The following is an 18403-nucleotide window of genomic DNA, read 5'->3' as shown; positions in this document are numbered from 1 at the left end:
TTGGAATGATTTGTGCAAAGTGTTCCCTAAATGCGGGGGAATGCAGCAGACTTCAAAAACAGAAGTCACTCTCTGTCCTGCTTTAAAACTCATTACCTCCCAGGTAAACTTGCTAAGGTTGGGATGCGTAGTGTATGTGGTGGAAGGCGTGTCCCACTCATCTGGGTTTAAATCTCCTTCCCCATAGAGGGGCACCTTGGTGCAAACAAGTCCTGCCCAAGCCTCCCAGACCACTACCCCCTGGGGACTGCCCTCCCCCCACAACTGGCTGTAAGGAGCTACCAGTCTCTGTATCCCTTTGGGACCAAGAGGGGCCATTGTCTTCTTGGGGCTTGTTGGCAAACCTCCCTCCCTCCCCTGTGCCCCGGGGAGGCATGGGAGAGGCCCACCCTCTCCTCCCTGTTTGGCTGAGGGTTTCAGCCCGGGATCCACTGCAGGCCCACTACCACTGAGAGCAGAGCCTGCTATTATTGTCCTTGGACACCTGTTCTCTCCCCAGTAGTGGGCCAGGCCCTATGCTAAGTAAGGCCTGACCTTCAATTCTCACAAGGGAAGCAAGAGGAAGGAATGTTATCACTCCCACTTTACAGACAGGTAAACTGAGGCACTCAGAGGTTGAGTAACAGACCAAAGGTTTAACAACCATGCCAATCCTGGATGGGATTGTGGATTAACCTCCTGATGTAAGCACCCAGCAAAACCAGGATCTTCTTCCTTTGGGGGGCTAGAAAAAGCTGTGGATACCCCCTCCCATTATTTTTCTCAGAATGGAAATCTGTGCATTGCTTTTCTCTATTTCTTCAAATGATTTTCTAGTTGTTGCAATAAATTCAAACAATACAGCTCTTTCCTCTGCATGTTTTCTGCTTTACAGAGGCCTGCAGGGGAGGAAGACAGGGCAGGCAGGCTTCCCAACGCAGTCCTGGGATGGTTCCCAGACCCTGCAGGCTCGCATGGACCCTGCAGACAGCTTCCCTAACGCCCAGCCCCAGCCCTCTCTGCCTATTATCTGCTTTTATTTTGTTAGTAGGTAGATTGAGACAGGTTTCTGAAAATCTTAGGAATGAACAGGTTGGTTTCTTAGGGGATTTACTCAGGAAATGAGATTTTGCCCATCTCCCAAAGGAGAAAGAGCATGTCTAAATTATTGATAGCAAACATGCTCCTCTAAGAAGCCGTTGCATGGATCATCTGCATGCAGTATGGCAAGGTCTGTCCTGGGTATTAGCTCCCTGCCCTGTTTGCTGCCCTCTCCACCTCTGCCCCCTACATTGGTGCTGCTCACAGATTCAGCTGGGTCGTACCAACCCCAAGCACCCCATCCGCCACCGTGTTGAGGGGCCACGTTCTTAGTCCAGACCTGCCCCTCTGCGGCAAGCGGTACATCTTTGTGTGCTTCTACAGGGCCCCCTACAAGGGACATTGGATGGGTCTTGAGGCCTCACTGGCATAGGAAACACATCCCGACTATGGCTTTGAGCAGAGCCCGGGCTGACTTTCCCTACTCAAGAGCATCGGCTTTTAAAGAAACAGAAGGGATGGGGGCCAAGACGCAGCAGCCCAGTGGAGACTGGACGGCTGCCCAGACATTGCCATCGCTGAGCGCAGTTGAGCTGAGTGTTGAAGAGAACGTGGCGTGCAGTGCCCGGCTCCACAGGGAGCAATTCAGAGGGAGCCTCCTCTGCCCTTCGTTTGCATTAGACAGGAGAGCAGCCTGCTCAGCACAACTAACACCAGCTCTTGCAGGTGACCAGGGGTCCTGGCAGACAAGGTGCTCAGCCCATGAGCTCTACAGGGGTGGGGATGCCATCCGCTCGGGCATCACGGGGCCCCTCCTCCTTGGACTCCTTAAACATTTGTTGAATGAATGAACGAACTTCAAGGCAGGGGAACTATAAGGGCGAGCGCTCCATTCAGAAGATGCACGAGCTGGTACGACACCAAGAACTATTTGGAGAACCTAACTGTGGGTTGCTTCTGACTTTTATCCCCATCTTGTTCTGTAGACAGGTTTGCATCCATTTCTATAACCACATAAAACAGAAATGTGTCAATAGCTGGAAGTCAGGATCAGAGAGCAGAAACGGTGGAACAGGGAAATTGGGCCTTGGGGGCTTTGAGATTCAACTAGCAAGGCTGAGCCACAGTTCTTTTCCTGAACTTGGATGCGGCCAAAGCGACATGGGAAATGTGGCCAGCTGTATGATCCTTGCTGTCTTCAAATGAGGCTTAAAACCCTATGTTCACTAACAGAGAAATGGACCAAGTGTGGAGGGGCTGGCACAGCCAGGAACCACGTCGAGGGGGGCCGGGAGCAGGAGGGGGTCTGCTGTGCTCCGGGAGGGGGTTGAACGAAGCAGGACAAGGGCTGCAGGCGCGGCTGGGGGCAGGGCCCGGACCCCTCCACGGCATTTGCAGAGGCTGCAAGGCGAGTGCTGGGGCTGCTGCCACAACTGACCCATGGCCCAGGTCTTATTGCCACTGAAATGCCTCTTTCACAGCTCTGGAGGCGGGAAGCCTGAAATGGAGTGTGAGCAGGGTGGTGCTCCCTGCGGGGGCTTTAGGGGAGCGTCCTTCCTGCTTCTTCCAGCTTCTGGGGGTGAAGCGTCACTTGGCTTGTGGCCACATCCCACCAATCTCTGCCTTTGTTGTCACATGGCACCTCCTCTGTGCCTGTGTCTTCTTTTCGGGATCTCACACAGATACTCACTGGCCCTCCCAGGCCCCCTCGCAGTGGCTGGGGTCTCTGAGCCCCGAGCCAGCGCCCCTCTCTCCCCTCGGCCCCCAGCCCCTCCCTCCTCTTCTCTCCTCTCCAGAGGTGATTTCAGAAGAAGAAAAAATCCTTTAAGTGGAAGTGGCTCTGCCGTCACGATCACCATCACCAAAAGGCATGTTTACATCACCCATGGTTAATTTTTTATTTGTAAAATTGCCCTTCCCCTCCAATGCCTCTTAGAGTGACAGCGTGAAATGCGCTGTTTGACCCAGAGTCACATGAGGGTAGGATGCACCGCCTTTCACAGCGTTTCACGTACTCTCCCCAAGAAGGCTCAAGCGGGGGGCACCAGGCAGCAGATTGGGGTACCCCAAGATCCTTCCTGGCAGTGACACCTGCACTGGAGCTCATCGTTCAAGGCCAAATAAGTCTGCCCTGACAATAATGGGGAGTCCAGCACCATCGCTGCTCAGGTGGGGATCGCAGAAAGGAAACCCAGAGGAAAGCGTGAATACTGGGGGGACGTGTGCCCCAGACAGAGGGCTTGTGCTCCCATGTGCATATGCTGACAGTCTCACCCCCACTGTGACGGTCTTGGGGGGCTCTTTGGAAGGTGGCTAGGGCTAGGTGAGGTCGGGAGTGGCCCCGGGACAGGATTAGTGTCCTTGCAAGCAGAGACAGCAGAGCTCGCTCTCCACCACGCGGGGACACAATGGGAAGCCAGGAAGCGACGCACACCAGGAGCCAGGTCTGCCAGCGCCTTGATCTCGGACCTCCAGGCTCCAGAACCATGTAGGCCTCCTGGCCCTGCTGTTTCACTCAGGCAGCCTAAGCCTGACACACTGGTTTTCCAGGGAGACCTGCTTCCAGAGGCCTGAGCAGGTCGAGACACTTCTTCCCGGGAGACCGTTTCCCTGCTCCAGACACACAAGCTTCCTGCTGCAAAGACACGTCTACGCTGTTCCCGGTGGCCTCCTCAGTGCCTTCGGCATCTGCAAGCATTTCCAGCCCCCAGTGCCAGCCCTGGGCCCAATTGCCTCTCTGTGTCCTGGAACAAAGTCTTCTATAACTGACTTGTGTATTCTTGCCATTGTGCCAAGATGGCACACTGGTGTTCCAAAGTGACAGGCTATCCAAAGACCTCTCACGCAGAAGTGCGGAAGTATGTCAGGCAAGAGGCCTGGACTTAGAGTGAAATAGAGCAGGACGAACCTCTTTCCTATCTAGGAGTCGGAATAATAGCGCCCACCTCATGAGCCGATTGGAGGTTTGTGCGTACCTTCAGTGCCTGGCACATCATAGGTGCTCAATAAATAAGAGCCAGGCTAACACTGACAACCTGATGTTAGCCAAGGGGAGTCACAGCCTGTCAGAAATACGTATCTTACTCTCTCAGCCCTGTCCATTCCTGCCCCGTGTGCAGTAGTGACTCAACGCTTAAAGCAGAGAGAGGAGAGGAGTCCAGGATGCCGCTGGGGACGCACATGAGGAGCCGTCACCGAGAGGCAGGGGCCCCGGGGGACAACGTTAGGAGAGATTTTCTGGCGAATCCTTCTGTAGGGTCCATACAAACCAATCGGTTTTACCAGTAGGCACGTGTTCTTCCCATTCCAAGGGTGATGTGAGCAAGCCTCAGGTTTATTTCTGAAGAACGAAATGTCTTAGGGACAGAAGGAACCAAGTGGGATGGAGTCGAGTAAAACCAGAAGCAGGTGCTCTCAGCAGGAAAATCGCAGAGGGAGCCATGAGGGTGGGTGGGCACGGGGCCGGGGGGAGGCAGCGGGTGAGGCTGGAAGCAGGTGGAGGTGAGGGGGCTCCGGAGAGCCCAGCAGACAGGGAGACAGCAGGAAAGGGCCTCTGAGGGTGGGGACTATTCGTGACTGGGACCCTCAGCCCCAAAGAGCCCCCTAGAAGCACCCAATCCCGCTCTTCAACACAGCAGGCCCGTTCAGACCACTCGAGGCAAACCCTCACGGGCTGGTCATTCACCCACTCATCCAGCACCGTAGGTGGTAGCCCCGGACCAGGCTCTGAGGATTCAGGGCCTCTAAGCGGCTGCCTCTGTGCAGGGAGGTCCACTGCCTAGCAGGGGATGAGGGGGAGTGCTGGGCAGCTCTGCTCCCCACCTCCAGCATTTGGGGAGCAGCTCCGCTCGGCCTGGCCCCTGGCCCACCACAGAGCCCCTGGGCACAGTGTGCATCTTGCAGCTCAGCAGACTTGGGGTGGAGGCCACCGCAGCAGGGGCGGGCTGGGTGGAGACCCTTAAAGCTTGGTAGACGCATGTTGCTGTGCTTGGACTTTGCTCAAGTGTCATTCTGCAAGCGCTCTTGGGGAAGTCAGCACCCCTGGCCTAATGAGCTGTGTTCCTCTACAAACCTGATCGTTGAGGCAAAAATCACGGTGGCTGATTATCCCGCTGGGCGGCTGAGAGCAGTGTTTGCCAACAGAGCGCTGAGCAGCAGCCACACTTCCTGCCCCGCAAGCGTGCCCATGGTACCGCTGGCAAGGCCCCCAGGGTGGGTGCGCCCACACCTCCATCCCGGACAGGGGGGCGAGGTGCGGGAGCAGGAAAGATGGGAGAGCAGGGACCAGCAGGACCATGGGAGAAGCCACGGCTCTTCTCAGCCATGCAAAGCCGGCCCTGCTCCCGCGTGACCCTCTGGTGGAGAGGAGGGGGCCCACGCGGGGCAGCCTCCTTTCCATGCAGCAGGGCTCCCCGTGAAACGCAGGCGAGAATGTCTTCACCCCAGAGACTCTGGACCCGGACAGAGGACAAGGGAGGGCCGGGCGGTCTGCTGGCTTGAAGGGCTTGGAAACCAGGCTGGGCCCTCATGAAAGATGGAGGTACTGGGCCCAACGGGCCCTCCTGACCAGCCCTCCAGTTCTGGAGTTTTCAAAATTCGCAGGCTCTTTGGAGATGGCCGCAGGTCCCAGCCTCCGTCCGACTCTCCTGACATGAGCTGAACAGGTGTAACTCCTGCATTCATACCAGATATTTTTGCTTAGACCACATAAGGACACTGGTGGTAATAAGCAGAAGTCAAGGGATGTTGGGAATGACTCACGATTAGGACTGGCAGAGGCTGGGAGGCTGGGGACGGGGATGCTTCGCCAGCTCCGAGCTGTGCTGATGGTGCCTGAAGACTGGGAATTCCAGGGCCAGAAGCTTCCCTTGCGCTTCGAGGAAAGCAGGGGAAGGGCATGGTGCCTGGGAATAGAAGATAAGGGGTTGCAGGAGTTGTGGGGTAGCGGGTGCACAGGACAGGGAAGTTTGAAGGCTTCCCCAGTCCTGGGAGCAGCCTGGGTCCTCCTTCCCACCCACCTACCCGAGGAGGAGCAGACCTCCATCCCTCTTGGCCGAGACCCACACTCCAGGCTGCGTGTTTACTCACTGGGCCTGGATGAATTGAATTAAGTGGAACTAAATTGAATTGAATTGGGAGGAAAACTCACTTTAAGAAACCAAGAAAAAAGTCAACAATAAGAAAACCCCCAAATCAACTGAAGGCAGCAGTTGATGCAAGCTGATTGATTCAATCCATCTCATTTTCCAACGACGCCTTCATGCGGCAGTGCCCGCGTCTGCCCCTCCTCAGAGTCACTCTGTGAGCTGCATGTGGAAATGCGGCAGAAGCCGCTTTTGCCATTTTGCTGGGAAGAGAAATGCCGATCAACAAACAGAGGCTGCAGCAAGGCCACGTCTGCGATGGCCACCCCGAGTGGTTCAAGCTCAGCCTCGCCACGGCCCACTGCCCTTCCTGCTGCGGCGGGGGCCAGCGGGGGGGACTGAGGCTACGAAATGCCACACAACTCTAGGAGCGGGCTCCGTGCAGCGAGTGTTCTTCTGTTTTTAATTCTCATTTCCCATGGGGCGCAGCACTCCGTACCCCTGTGGGTGAGGGCGGTGGTGCAACGGGGACCCGCCCAGGGAAATTAGCTGTCCTGGCTCTCAGGGGTGCAGCTGCTTGGCCAGTTGGTGCCTGTGTTTTCATTTGAAAAATGGGCAGTGAGGACAGTGTGTGTGGCATAGGGGCAAGAACGTTGGGTGAGGGCATAGCTAAATGCCTGGCACAAAACATGCAAAATAAATGACAGTGGCTACTGCTCCTTACGACACTGATGAGGATAATGATGGTGAATTTTCCACATCTTAAGAAAGAGGCGCAGTCTGGCTGCCTTTAGATTCTAGAAGTCTTTCTCTTGCTTTTTTCCTGTTTTTGCAAAGTTAAGAAAAATTACACACACACACACACAGTGGGCGGGAGGTGGCGAGGAATACAGGGAGTGACTGCTTAGTGGGTATGTGATTTCCTTTTGGAGTGACTAAAAAGTTGAACCAGGTAGTGGGGTGGCTGCACAACAATGCAGATGTACTTACTGCCACTGAATTGTACACCTTAAAATGGGCAAAATGGTAAATGTTATGATATGGGTATTTTACCATGATAAAAAATGATGTACAAGATATGTACACAGAAAATTATAGAACATTAGTAGAAAAGGAAAACTTAAGTCAAGAAGGCACACATAATACACATGTGCACGCACACACCCTAATTTCTAATCTTCAAGGCACCCCATGAGAACAGGGCAGGACCTGAGGTGCAGACACACGGGTACAGCCCCCATCCCATGAAACAGCAGGTGCCCCAAGTCCCTGGATTATATGATGAGTAAACACATGGTCCCTCCATCGGCTCTGAGCTGCACCTGCTGATGGAAGCTCCTGGAAGATGCCTGCACACAACTCCAAGCAGTGCATGGCATCGCTTCTGACATTGGCAATCTGGCAGGAATTGGAATTCTCCTACTTCCCTTCAAGCAACAGCAGCCACCCCTTTTCTTCGTGTTATGGTTCCACTAATATTAGGATAGATTTGCAGGCCATGACCCCACCCAGTGAGACACCTGCAGGCGCGGACAAGTCCATGCATAGTGACGGGGGGACCCGGTATGGGATTGAGCACCACCACCAAGCCGCCCCCGGTGGATACCCTCAAGGTCAGGTGAGGGTGGGAGAAGGGGGGAGGGTCACTCAGAGTTTGGGGCAGAGGGAAGAAAGGAAACCCACGGGAATATCCCAGAGTCACCGAGAAAATGCGTCAGAACCTCCGGACGGCAGGCCCGCCGCGCTGTTTTCTCTGTCTTTGCCTGTTAACAGGCCATCGCCTCCCAGCCGCGCGGGAGGCAGACAGCGGCGAGGGGTCGGCCTGGGCCGGCCTCCGCAGCCTCCCAGGGCGATGGTCCTTCCTCTTCCGGACTTGACCGGTCAGTGCGCAAGCAGAGCCAGCAACCAGATGCAGGATGGCGCCATTGATTCTGATTCTCTCCTCTCTCTCTTTTTCTTTTCTTAGAGAGCCCACAGTGCCTCGGGAAAAATTGGCTGAATAAAAGGTATAAAGACTTTCTCTTTTTTTTCTGCTGAATAGTTTTTGACAGACGTGAGCATGTTGAGCATCTCGGGAGCTGCTGGCAGTGAGTGCCAGGGCCTTCTGGGGGTTCCTAGTTTCTCGAGGGAGGGGGGGCTTCATTAGCACCCCTATGACCTCGTTCCAAAGGGAGGCCCAAACTGGGCTGAAAGGCGGGCCTGGGGCCGCCGGAGCCAGAGAGCAGAGGGGACTGGGTGTGCTTAGAGGACCCACGGCTTGGCGACTGGGACTAGCCAGAAAAGCAGGGGCAGTTCTTCCTGGTCCCTTCCCTCCCCCTCCCCAAGGCTGCCCTCCTTTGAGCTACTGCCACAGAGCCCCCCACCCCACCCTGGGCCCATACTCAGTGCCCAGATACCCATCCCTGAACTGCAAGCTTTTGAAACCCAAGGCAGCCTCTGACCCACTTACCTGGGGTGGTCCTACTCCCCTCCATAGGCTGGCCTCCTTGGGGAGGGGCTGCTGGAATCAGCTTAGGTCCCCATGGTGACCCTCTCAGTGGTGAGGAGCTAGACACTCAGGGGGAGACCTGGGCCCCGGGTCTGCATGTTCTTTGCACGCGACCCTCCATCACCCGCCTGCAGCTGATCGCCTTTGTAGATCCCTTGCCCAGTTTTACTTTAAGAGAAACATTTGTTATGAAAGTAATGTTATTAGTTGTGAACAAAATTAGAGAATGTGTTTGGCAGGTTCTCCTCCCGGGCCCCTGAGTCTCAGGCCTCGTGGGCACAAGATGGCAAAGCATGGCGCACAGATCAAAAATGGAAAGTGAAGTCGTCGGGTGGGAGGAGTCTGTTGGGTCCCTGAGCCAAACCCCCCACGTCTCGCCTGGTGATCTCTCGTATTATTCTGCGCCAAGCACCCCTTTAGCTCAGAAGTGGGTGTTGTCAGGTGGAGCTTGATGTGGCTGGGGACCTTCGTCGTGGGTCCCCACAGGGCCACTCGGGGGGTGTGGGGTGGGCAGCTCAGGCTCCGCTCATGGGTGGGAAGGGGACTGTGGGGTGAGCAAGGCTCCTGAGGCAGCTGATGCATGACTGGGTGGCCATCCCGCCCCTGCCAGGGGTCAGTGCAGTTCCCTGTGGGAGGAAGAGGCATGGAGCAGAGGTCCTCTGTCCCGTGCACTCACCCACAGGGAGGGTGTTGCTTCACACAGCTGCCCTCCTGATAGGCCATCGTTGTAAACTGAGTCTCATTTTATGGGGAAGCGTCCAAAGGAGTCTTCAGATGAAACGTCCATTTGTGTGCTAAGGAATGAAGCTGTGATTCGTCTGGCGTGTAAGATCAGATATTTGCACGTTTGTTTTTTTAAACAACTTTATCGAGGTTTAATGCATATATGATCGGCTATAGAGTTGAACACACAGAGCGTTCAACTTGGTAAGTTTGACATACATTTATACCGATGACATCATCGCTACAGTCAAGGCACTGATTGTCTCCACTGCCCAGAACCTTCTCTGTGCCCTTTTACTCTGCTCTTCTGCCTTCTCCAATCCCCTCTCCCCAGCAAGCACTCGTCTGCCTCCTGTCATCATAGAATAGTCTGTAGCAACCAGAGCTTCGTAGCTTATGTATGTGTATATATAATCATACCATCTATGAACGTACCGTAAATGTTTATCCACTCACCTCTCAGAGGACACTGCGGTTGTTTCCAGTTTGGGACTATTACAAACACAGCTGCTATGAACATTCCTGTACAAGTCATTGTATAGAGACATCTTTCTTTACTCTCGGATAAAACACCTGGGAGTGGAATGCCCAGATCCTATGGTAAGTGTATGTTTAACTTTTTAAGTAAACGCCAAACCTCTTTTCAACGCGGTTGTACCATTTCACAGTCCCACCAGCCATGTGTGAGAACAATTCTACATCCTCACCAATACTTGGTGGTGTGGGTCTTTCTATTTTTAGCCATTATGATAGGTATGTGGTAGAGTCTCATTGTGGTTGTAATTTGCATTTCCCTAATGATTAATGATGTTGAACATCTCTTTATGTGCTGTTTGACATCCATCTATTTGCTTTAGCAAAGCATCTGCTCAAACCTTTGCCTGGTTTTTAAAGGATGTGTGTTTTCTTATTGTTGAGTTTTAAGCGTTCTTTATATATACTGGACACAGTTCTTTTACAGATACACACTTTACAAAAATTTTCTTCTCCTTGATTTGACTATTCATTCTCTTAGCAGTGTCTTTTGAAGAGATGAAGTTTTTAATTTTGATAAATTCCAGCTTACCAGTTTGCCCTTCATGGGTCATACTTTGATGTAGTAGCTAATAATTCTTAGCCTGATCCAAGGTCACAGAGATTTTTTTCTCTTATATGTTCTTATAGAGGTTTTATACGTTTTACATTTTGTATTTAGGTCTGTGATTTATCTGGAGTTCATTTTTGTGTATTATACAAGGTATGGATCGAAAGTCATTTTTCTGAATGGAATCTGTCCATTGATTTCAATGTTACTTATTTAAAAAGCTGTCCTTTCTCCATTGAATTGCCTTTGCAGCCTTGATAAAAATCGGTTGTCATGTATGTGTGGGTCCTTTTCTGGACCTGGTTCAGACTCCCATGCCTGTCCTGGCCATACCACACTGTCACGGTTACTGTAGCTTTAGAGTAAGTATGGGAATTAGGTAATGTTGACCTTCCAACTTTGTTCTTTTTCAAATTTGTATTGACTGTTCTAGGCCCCTTCCAGTTCCATAAGAACTTTAGAATCAGTATGTGAAATTGTTTTTGAAGGCCTGCTGAGATTTTGATCAGGATTGCATTGATCTATAGATCAACTTAGGGACCTCCTGACGTCTTAATAATAGGAGCCTTCTGACTCATAAGTGAGTGTCTCCATTTATTTAAAACTTCTTTAATTTCTTTCATCAATGGTTTATAGTTTCCAATGTATGGGTCTTGCACATCTTTTGTCAAATTACCCCTAAGTATTCCATATTTTCATGCTGCTTTTTCTTTCAATTTCTGATTTTTTTTGCTAGTGTAGAGAAATTTTTCTAATTTTTTGTATATTGATTTTGGACCCTGTATCCTTACTAAACTTAACTATTAGTTCTAGTAGCTCTTTTGTAGCTTCCGCCAGATTTTCTATATAAATGATCCCATTGTCTGTGAATAAAGACAGTTGTACCTACTTCCTTTCCAATCTGATTGTGTTTCATTTCTTTTTGTCACCTTGTTCCACTGGCTATAACCTCCAGGACAAGGTCGAACAGAAGTGGTGAGAGCTGATAGTCTTGTTTTGTTCCTGATCTTAGGGAGAAAGTAAGACTTTCATGGTTAAGTATTTTAGCTATAGGTTTTTCATAGATTCCCTTCTATTCCTAGATCCCTTTTATTGCTAGTGTGCTGAGAGTTTTTATTAAGAATGGATGTTGAATTTTGTTAAATTCTTTTCTTGTGTCAGTTGAAATGATGAGATGTTTTTCCTTTTTTCCTTTGTTTTTAATGAATTAACGTTGGTTGAGTTTTTAAACTTAAATCCAGTATAGGTTAGGTTTAAGTCTGTAGCCCCCTGGTGGATTTTTGTTGTTTCCCATTTTTTTCTTAATTCCTCTTTCTTATTTTTTGCTCTCTTTTGAGTTGAGTTTTTTTTATTATGATTATTCCATTTTATCTTCATTCTTGACTTATAAGCTATAGGGTTTCTTTGTTGCTGCTATTTTAGTGGTCGCTTTAGAGTCTGTAGTGTATATTTTAACTAGTTACAGTTCACCTTCAAGCAGTATTAATCTACTTCACGTGTAGTACGGGAAGACTTCCGTCTCCTCCCTCCCCAGCCTTTGGCCTGGCTATCATCTTACTTATACATATGCTATAAACCTTACATTACAATGTGCTTTGTTTCCGTTTAAACAGTCAGCTGTATTTTAAAGAGAGTTAATTAATAAGAAAAAAGGTCTTCTATATTTATCCATATAGTTACCATTTCTGGTTGTCTCCATTCCTTTGTATGGATCCATATTTCCACCTGGTATCATTTTCCTTCTATCTAAAGGACCCCCTTCAATGTTTATTATAGTGCAAATCTACTGGTGATAAATTCTTTCAGCCTTTGTATGTCTCAAAAAGTCTTTATTTCAACATTGTTTTCAAAGATACTTTTGCTGGGTATAGAATTCTAGGTTTACAGGGGTTTTTTTCTTTCAGCACTCTAAAGGCATTGCTTCAGGATATTCTGGCTTGCATGATTCAAAGTCCACTAGCATCATTTCCATGTACAGACCACGTCCTTTTCTATAAGTGCTTGAGGTCCCTGAACTCACTGAAAGTTCAAATGATGGTGAGCATTTTTTTTAGCAATAAAGTGTTTTTTAATTAGGGTGTGTACATTTTTTTAGACATAATGATATTCTAAACTTAATGAACTACAGTATAGTCTAAATATAACTTTTATCTGCACTGGGAAACCAGAAAATTCATTTGACTCACTTTATTGCAATATTCACCTTACTGCCATGGTCTGGAACCAAACCCACATTATCTCCTGGTCTTCCTGTGAATCGATCCCTGTTTCTCCATCTTAGCTGTGGGTGGAATCTTTTTCCTCCTGAAACACAGATCCTGTCATCTGTGCAGTGATCACAGCCTGTCTGGAGCATGCCCGTGCACACACACGAAGGCTGTCCTGAGGACACACAGGTCCACTACTGGCCCTCATTCCCATTCCCCTTCTCCATCAGTCTCAGTTCAAGTCCCCAGGGTGGGAGGAGTGCCAGCATCTGAGAAGAAATCATGCCAAGGCACTGGCTGTAGGCCTGGGGATGCACAGTCCAGGTGTAGAAACAAGCACTATTCTTTTGTTTGCCTGCAGATTGGTTCCCCTCTCCTCAATTAAGAGGAATCTGCAGTAGCAGAAGCTTAGCTCTGGGAAGATGGTCACAAAGGGCCCTTTGCAGAATCTCTTTTCAGGAAACTGTGTATTGTAAAGAATAAGGGTGGAGGGGCAAGACGTCCAAGCCTCTCAAAACCTCAGTGGTGGAGGAGGTCAGAAAATTGGGAAGAAGGGAAACCAGAGTACCCCAGCAGCCCCAACTGCCTGTCCATTTAAGTATGTCACAGCACACTGGTGACACTGCTCTCCTTGTCCCCAACAACGGTAACCAAGCGGGAAGAAGAACCTGTGGGAAGCTAATGCTATTCACACTTGGGCACCACAGTCCCGCACCTCCTGCTGAGCTACACATGACCAGAGAGGCACTTGTACCCCTTCATCTGTGCACAGCATTTTCCAGCTCGTAAGGGCTGTGAATGGCTGTCAGCACATGCAACATGTGTTATCTGATTTGACCCGTAATGCAAGGTGCATCTCACAGATAGAGAAATTGAGGCTGAAGAAACAGGACATTAAGCATTTGAGATAAGATTGGAAGACAACAGAAAGAAGAGTCTATGTGTGCATGTGCGTGTTTGAGCAAAAGTATAAAAACCCGGAGTCTGTGTTTTCCCCAGAGTATTAATTACAGCCAGAGAGGAGGCTTGTTGGGGCGTGTTCCGCTTGGGCAGAGTAATTTATCATCTGGTTTCAGGGAGTGGAAGGCAGGTCATGGTGCAGAGAGCAAGACACACATCCCTCTCTCTCTCAGACTCCACAGCCGCCCCACCTGCTCCGGGTGAACAGCTTTGTCCACAGCACGTGCCAGAGAGAGTGCTGAGAGCTTGGCCACAGTGGATGGGAGAGAGAAGGAAGATGGTGAGGGCTTGACACGATCTGTATAAGGTAGAACCCATGATGGGAAAGGCCTGTGTGGGTGGCTTGGAAGGAGAAACTGTCCAGTCTCGCTTGGACATCTGCCTCTGATGGAGGGAAGGGCAAAAAGGTATGCACGCACACCTGGCAAGCATGGCTGCCCACACCTGCTTCCTTACCTGATTTGTTTTGATCCTGTTGGCCTCTCATTGAAGCTGACAGGCAAGCCTCTAGAATGCACAGGGGAGGTCTGCAGAGAGGGTGGGTTTATCCCTATCAGTGGCTAAAAAGCAGCGTCGCAGATCTGATTACCACCTCGCAAAGTAAGGATCTGTGCACTGCACCAGTTATCATTTAGGATCTCGCGGCCTTGGAAAGATGGCCAGGGAGGGGAATTCAACACCAAGGGCCCAGCCACTCCTTCCTGTGCCTCTGCTTCCTTCCACCCTTACCTGAGCACTAGGACCACCCTGAACCCCTGTGTCCCTTGAGCTGGTCGGGGAATTGCTGGGCGCTTTTCTTTTCTCCTCTGAGCCATGATATATTCATGCTCCTGCCTCTGGCTGCTGCAGACAGATGCCAGACACCTGAGTACACATAGACCTGCTTTAAAAAACAATTCTTCTGAAACGTTACAAATGATATAGTAAGTCCTGCCCACAGGTCAGCTTTGTCCATGCCATGCTACCCCTCACACCCCAGCCAGCAAATGAGCAGGGCCCCCCCTGCACTGGCTCCTCCTGTGAAGGAGCTTCAAGGATCCTGTCAACATATGTGTGTGCCAGGAGCACCTGCCAGGCACCCAGTGCTGGGCTTAGGGCTTGGGACACAGCCATGAATCAACCAGACTGATACTCGAGCAAAAAGGCACCCCGTCTGGGGTGGGGGGTGCTGGTTTCTGATATCGCTGGGGGCACCCCCAGCCTGCCCGCAGGACAGAGGGGAACCGTGCAGGGGCGCCTGCAGTTGTTCCCTCCCTCTTGGACGTCCACCGCGCAGCTTCGGTCTCGTGGAGCTTACTTGGCTCTTTGCTGGAATCGGCCTTCCAGGGCTCACCACACGGAACCGGTGGGCTCAGCGCAAACCAGCAGGAAACGCCCACGGCTCCTTTGCTGGACATCCAGTCTGCCAGCCCGCGAGGACTCAGAGACGGGATAGAGGGGGAGGCAGGGGGAGGATCCAGGCCTGAGGCCTGGGGCAGGGGGAGGCGGGCCGGGGAGCAGCCGCCTTCTGCGCAGGTCCTGCTGCCCGGAATGCTGAGTGGGCTCCCGGAGGCCAGTGGGACCCAGGGCCTCCCAAGCAACTTGGCCACGTTGGAGCTCTTCTTTCTCCGGTTTTGTGGTGGATAAATTTGCTTGCCTTTCCCGCCCCACTTCACAGCTGCTTCTCTCCTCACTCAAGTACCTGCAGATTCCCTTGATTGAGTTTATGATGGTGATTGTTTATCAAATACCCACTGTGCACCAGGCCCTTCACCTTGGTGATTCCTAACCCCATAATCACATAGGAAGGTAAATAGTAGGATCCTCACTTGGCCAAAAAGTAAACTGAGGCTCAGAAAGGTTAAAGAACTTGCTGAAAGCCACACAGTGAGTCAGCAGCTGAGCTGGGATTGGCGCCCAGGCTGAGAGGTGCCAGGCTCCACTGGCCCCAGCGGGTTGGTCCCGGTGGGCCGAGTGCACCACAGCCACACGTTCTCATGATCGAGGCTGGAAGGATGGAAGAGGACTGCGAACCAGGCCGAGAAGCCATCCCCACTCCCCAGCGGGCACTGGCTCCGAAGAAAGCCTCGGGGTCAATGAACATGGCCTCGAGGTTTCTTCCTTAGACACCTGGCACTCTTCCTTTTTAAGGAATGTGCCACCAGGGGTGATGAGGATGCTTTAAACTCTAAGTTGGACTGTGCCCCTCCTCTGCTCAAATCCTCCCCTAGCTCCCAGTTCTCATGAAGAAAGGCCAAGGTCCTCACAATACCCTCCTATGTAAGACCTCATGTGATCTGGCCCCGTTTCTCCTCTGGCCTCCTCTCTCACGACTCCCTGTGGCTCTAATGACTCCAGCTCATGGACTGACAGCCTTGCATGTTGTCTGATTAGCCAGGCACCCCCCATGATAGGACCTTTGCTCAGGGTGGTTCTTCTGCTAAAACAGACTGGCCTAAACATTACCTCCTCAACTAGGCCCACCTTGACCACTGTCTCTTCTAATTGAGGACTGGGTAATGGTATGGTCAGGTGCATTCAGAACTGTCTGCATGACTATCTCCAAAGAGCACTGGCTTCTGGGGTGTCCCCAGCAGTGTGCCCCAAGGCTCTGCTCTCAGCCCTATCTGAGTCATGATTTTTATCTGCTTTATGTGAGCGTGCACTAGGCATGACCCTCGGGTGCTGGTTAATCTGAGGCTGACAGGAATGACTAACAATTTGCCTAATCTACTGGCTAGATGAAATTTAGCTGAATTTAATAAGAATCAGTGCAAATGCTTGTCCATAAGTCCAAAGACCCTAAATGGATGCGTGTAAGGGGAAGACTCGGGGATTCTAACTCACGGTAAGCCCAGTGCGAGGGCGCCTTTCCCGGTCCGCCTGGCCGCTAGGACAGCACACCGCAGACTGGGGGCTTGTAAACGGCGGACCCTGGGCGCTCGTTCTGGAGGCTGCCGCCCAGGGCCAGGCCGGCTGCGTGGTCAGGGTCTGGTGAGCGCCCTCTTCGGGTTACAGATGGCCACTTCCCTCTCGTATCCGCCGTTGGCAGGAAGCAGCTGTTTTCTGTGTTTTATTAAGACACTAATCCCACCGAGGGAAACCCACCCTCATGACGTCATCCAGCCCTAATGTCCTCCCAAAGCCCTGCCCCCAACCCGCCCAGGTGCCGTCACACTGGGGGTTTAGGCTTCATTGCGTGAAGCGGGGGCTACAAATATTCAGTTCATCAGAGTGGCTAATTTATCATCCAACTGTGGGCACTGTTACTAATCATAGTGTAAACCCGAGTGTCCCAGGCAAGCTGGGGGCGTGCTCCCCTTAAATGTAAGTGGCTGCCCTCAGAAGCTTGTTTTACCTGGACTGCAAGGGTACATTCCTAAATCACAGAAGGTGCAGGTTGGTCAAAGCCACCCTATAATGCTGGGTTCACTTTAGAGGTTCCTGCCACGAGCCAGGCCCTGTTCCTGGGTCATGCCCAGGGAAATGGCTGCAGGAACAAGAGCCATTTGCCCAGGGGTGAAGGTCTGGGCAGCCAGACGGTGCGTCTCGGAGTACCCCAGGGCTGGCCTGCCGCAGAGAGGTGGCGCGCCCCACAGGGCCTCACACGGATCAGCAGCAGTGAGAGGAGAGCTGGGAGTGGATTTCAGGGGCTGCCTGAAGGAGGAACTTCCAGCCACGACCGCTGGCCTGCAACGGGGTGGCTGCTTGGATTCCTGAGTGTGCCTTGTCGGGGTGGGGAGGCTGGGTGATTTCTCAGGCTCTAGATGGGGGCAATGCTCGGGGCCACCGTGGTCACTGTTAGGAAGAACCCGCAAGCACCTCCTCCAGTCAGGGCTCAGATAGAGCCCCGCCAGGTGTGAGGGGGCTGACGTCGTGCCCTTCCCTGCACCGCCGGCCTCCTCCTGTCCCCACCCCCAACCTCTCTCTCCCTCCACTTGCCCCTCTCTCAGTGCTGAGGCGGGTTTTCCCTTCTTAAATCCCTTCTCCTTTGCTGAATGATTGATTCAAAGCCTTGTTTGCTTTAGTGCCAGTGTAGACGGTCACCCCCGCAGAGCAGTTGAGCCCTGAATATGGCCCCAGTCCGGGCAGGCCACGATGGCCCTTAGGATCCCTTTCCCAGCCACGCTTGGTGGGAGAGCTGCTCCCACCCCCTTCCCCTCTCATCATATTCATAATGGCTGTTCTGCTCAGAGAACGTGCATCCACTCCACCAGCCTGGAAGGCAGTGGATTAGACTTGTGGCAGATGCCACCACCTGGCCCACTTGCAGGGCCACATCTCCATGCGGGGCCCCAGGAAGTTTCCCTGCAGCTGACCAACTGAAGATCTCTAGGGCCTGCCAGCTGGGATCTCTCTGATGTGTGCATCATGTCGGTGCATTTATGGGGCCAGGATTGGTGCACAGATGTGTGTGTGTGCATGTGTGCAGGGAGGGCCCTGGGCATTTGTGCATGTGCATGCACGTAGTTATGCATGCAGCTCTGTGTGTATGTAGGCGGTGCACACTCAGGTGTGGATTTTTACAGCAGACACCCTAAGAGCTTAACTTGACAGAGGCCTGACCTGAGAGACATGACCATCTGGGCCAGTCTTTCCAGAAAGGGAGATGGTGTGGCCACCCCAGGGTTTAGAGGAGGCCAGGAGACATGTGGCTTTTTCCAGGAAGTCACTGGTAGCATCAGCAGGCCCCTAGGGAATAAACAGTCAAAATACATACAGGGACAGACCTCCCCCCCATACCCCAGAGGAGAGGGTCACCCCTGGAGCCCCAGGCCCTCCAGACTTGAACCCATTGGAGGCTTGGCTGGTCAAGAGACCCAGACCCCAGAGGAAGCTGCTAGTCCTCTCCCCCGGG

General features: G+C 52.0%; 1 protein-coding gene across 10 annotated transcripts in view; it reads left to right on the top strand.

Moving 5' to 3' along the window:
• The window catches only part of RBFOX3 (RNA binding fox-1 homolog 3), a 425191-nt gene that overhangs the window by 306975 nt on the left and 99813 nt on the right, over positions 1-18403 (top strand). For 6 of the 10 annotated variants that reach the window (XM_073236032.1, XM_073236033.1, XM_073236028.1 and 3 more), the window contains 2 exons: positions 8071-8110; positions 13740-13846. The exons of 2 other annotated variants lie outside the window; for them this stretch is intronic. In XM_073236032.1, coding sequence (XP_073092133.1) covers positions 13826-13846 — 21 coding nt within the window. In that variant the 5' untranslated portion in view covers positions 8071-8110; positions 13740-13825. The remainder of the gene's footprint in view (positions 1-8070; positions 8111-13739; positions 13847-18403) is intronic. 2 more of the 10 variants (XM_073236036.1, XM_073236034.1) reach the window with 1 other exon arrangement.

Source organism: Manis javanica, chromosome 4, assembly GCF_040802235.1.
Source record: "Manis javanica isolate MJ-LG chromosome 4, MJ_LKY, whole genome shotgun sequence".
Classification (NCBI taxonomy): Eukaryota; Metazoa; Chordata; class Mammalia; order Pholidota; family Manidae; genus Manis; species Manis javanica.
This window is presented reverse-complemented; position numbering and strand designations above follow the sequence as displayed.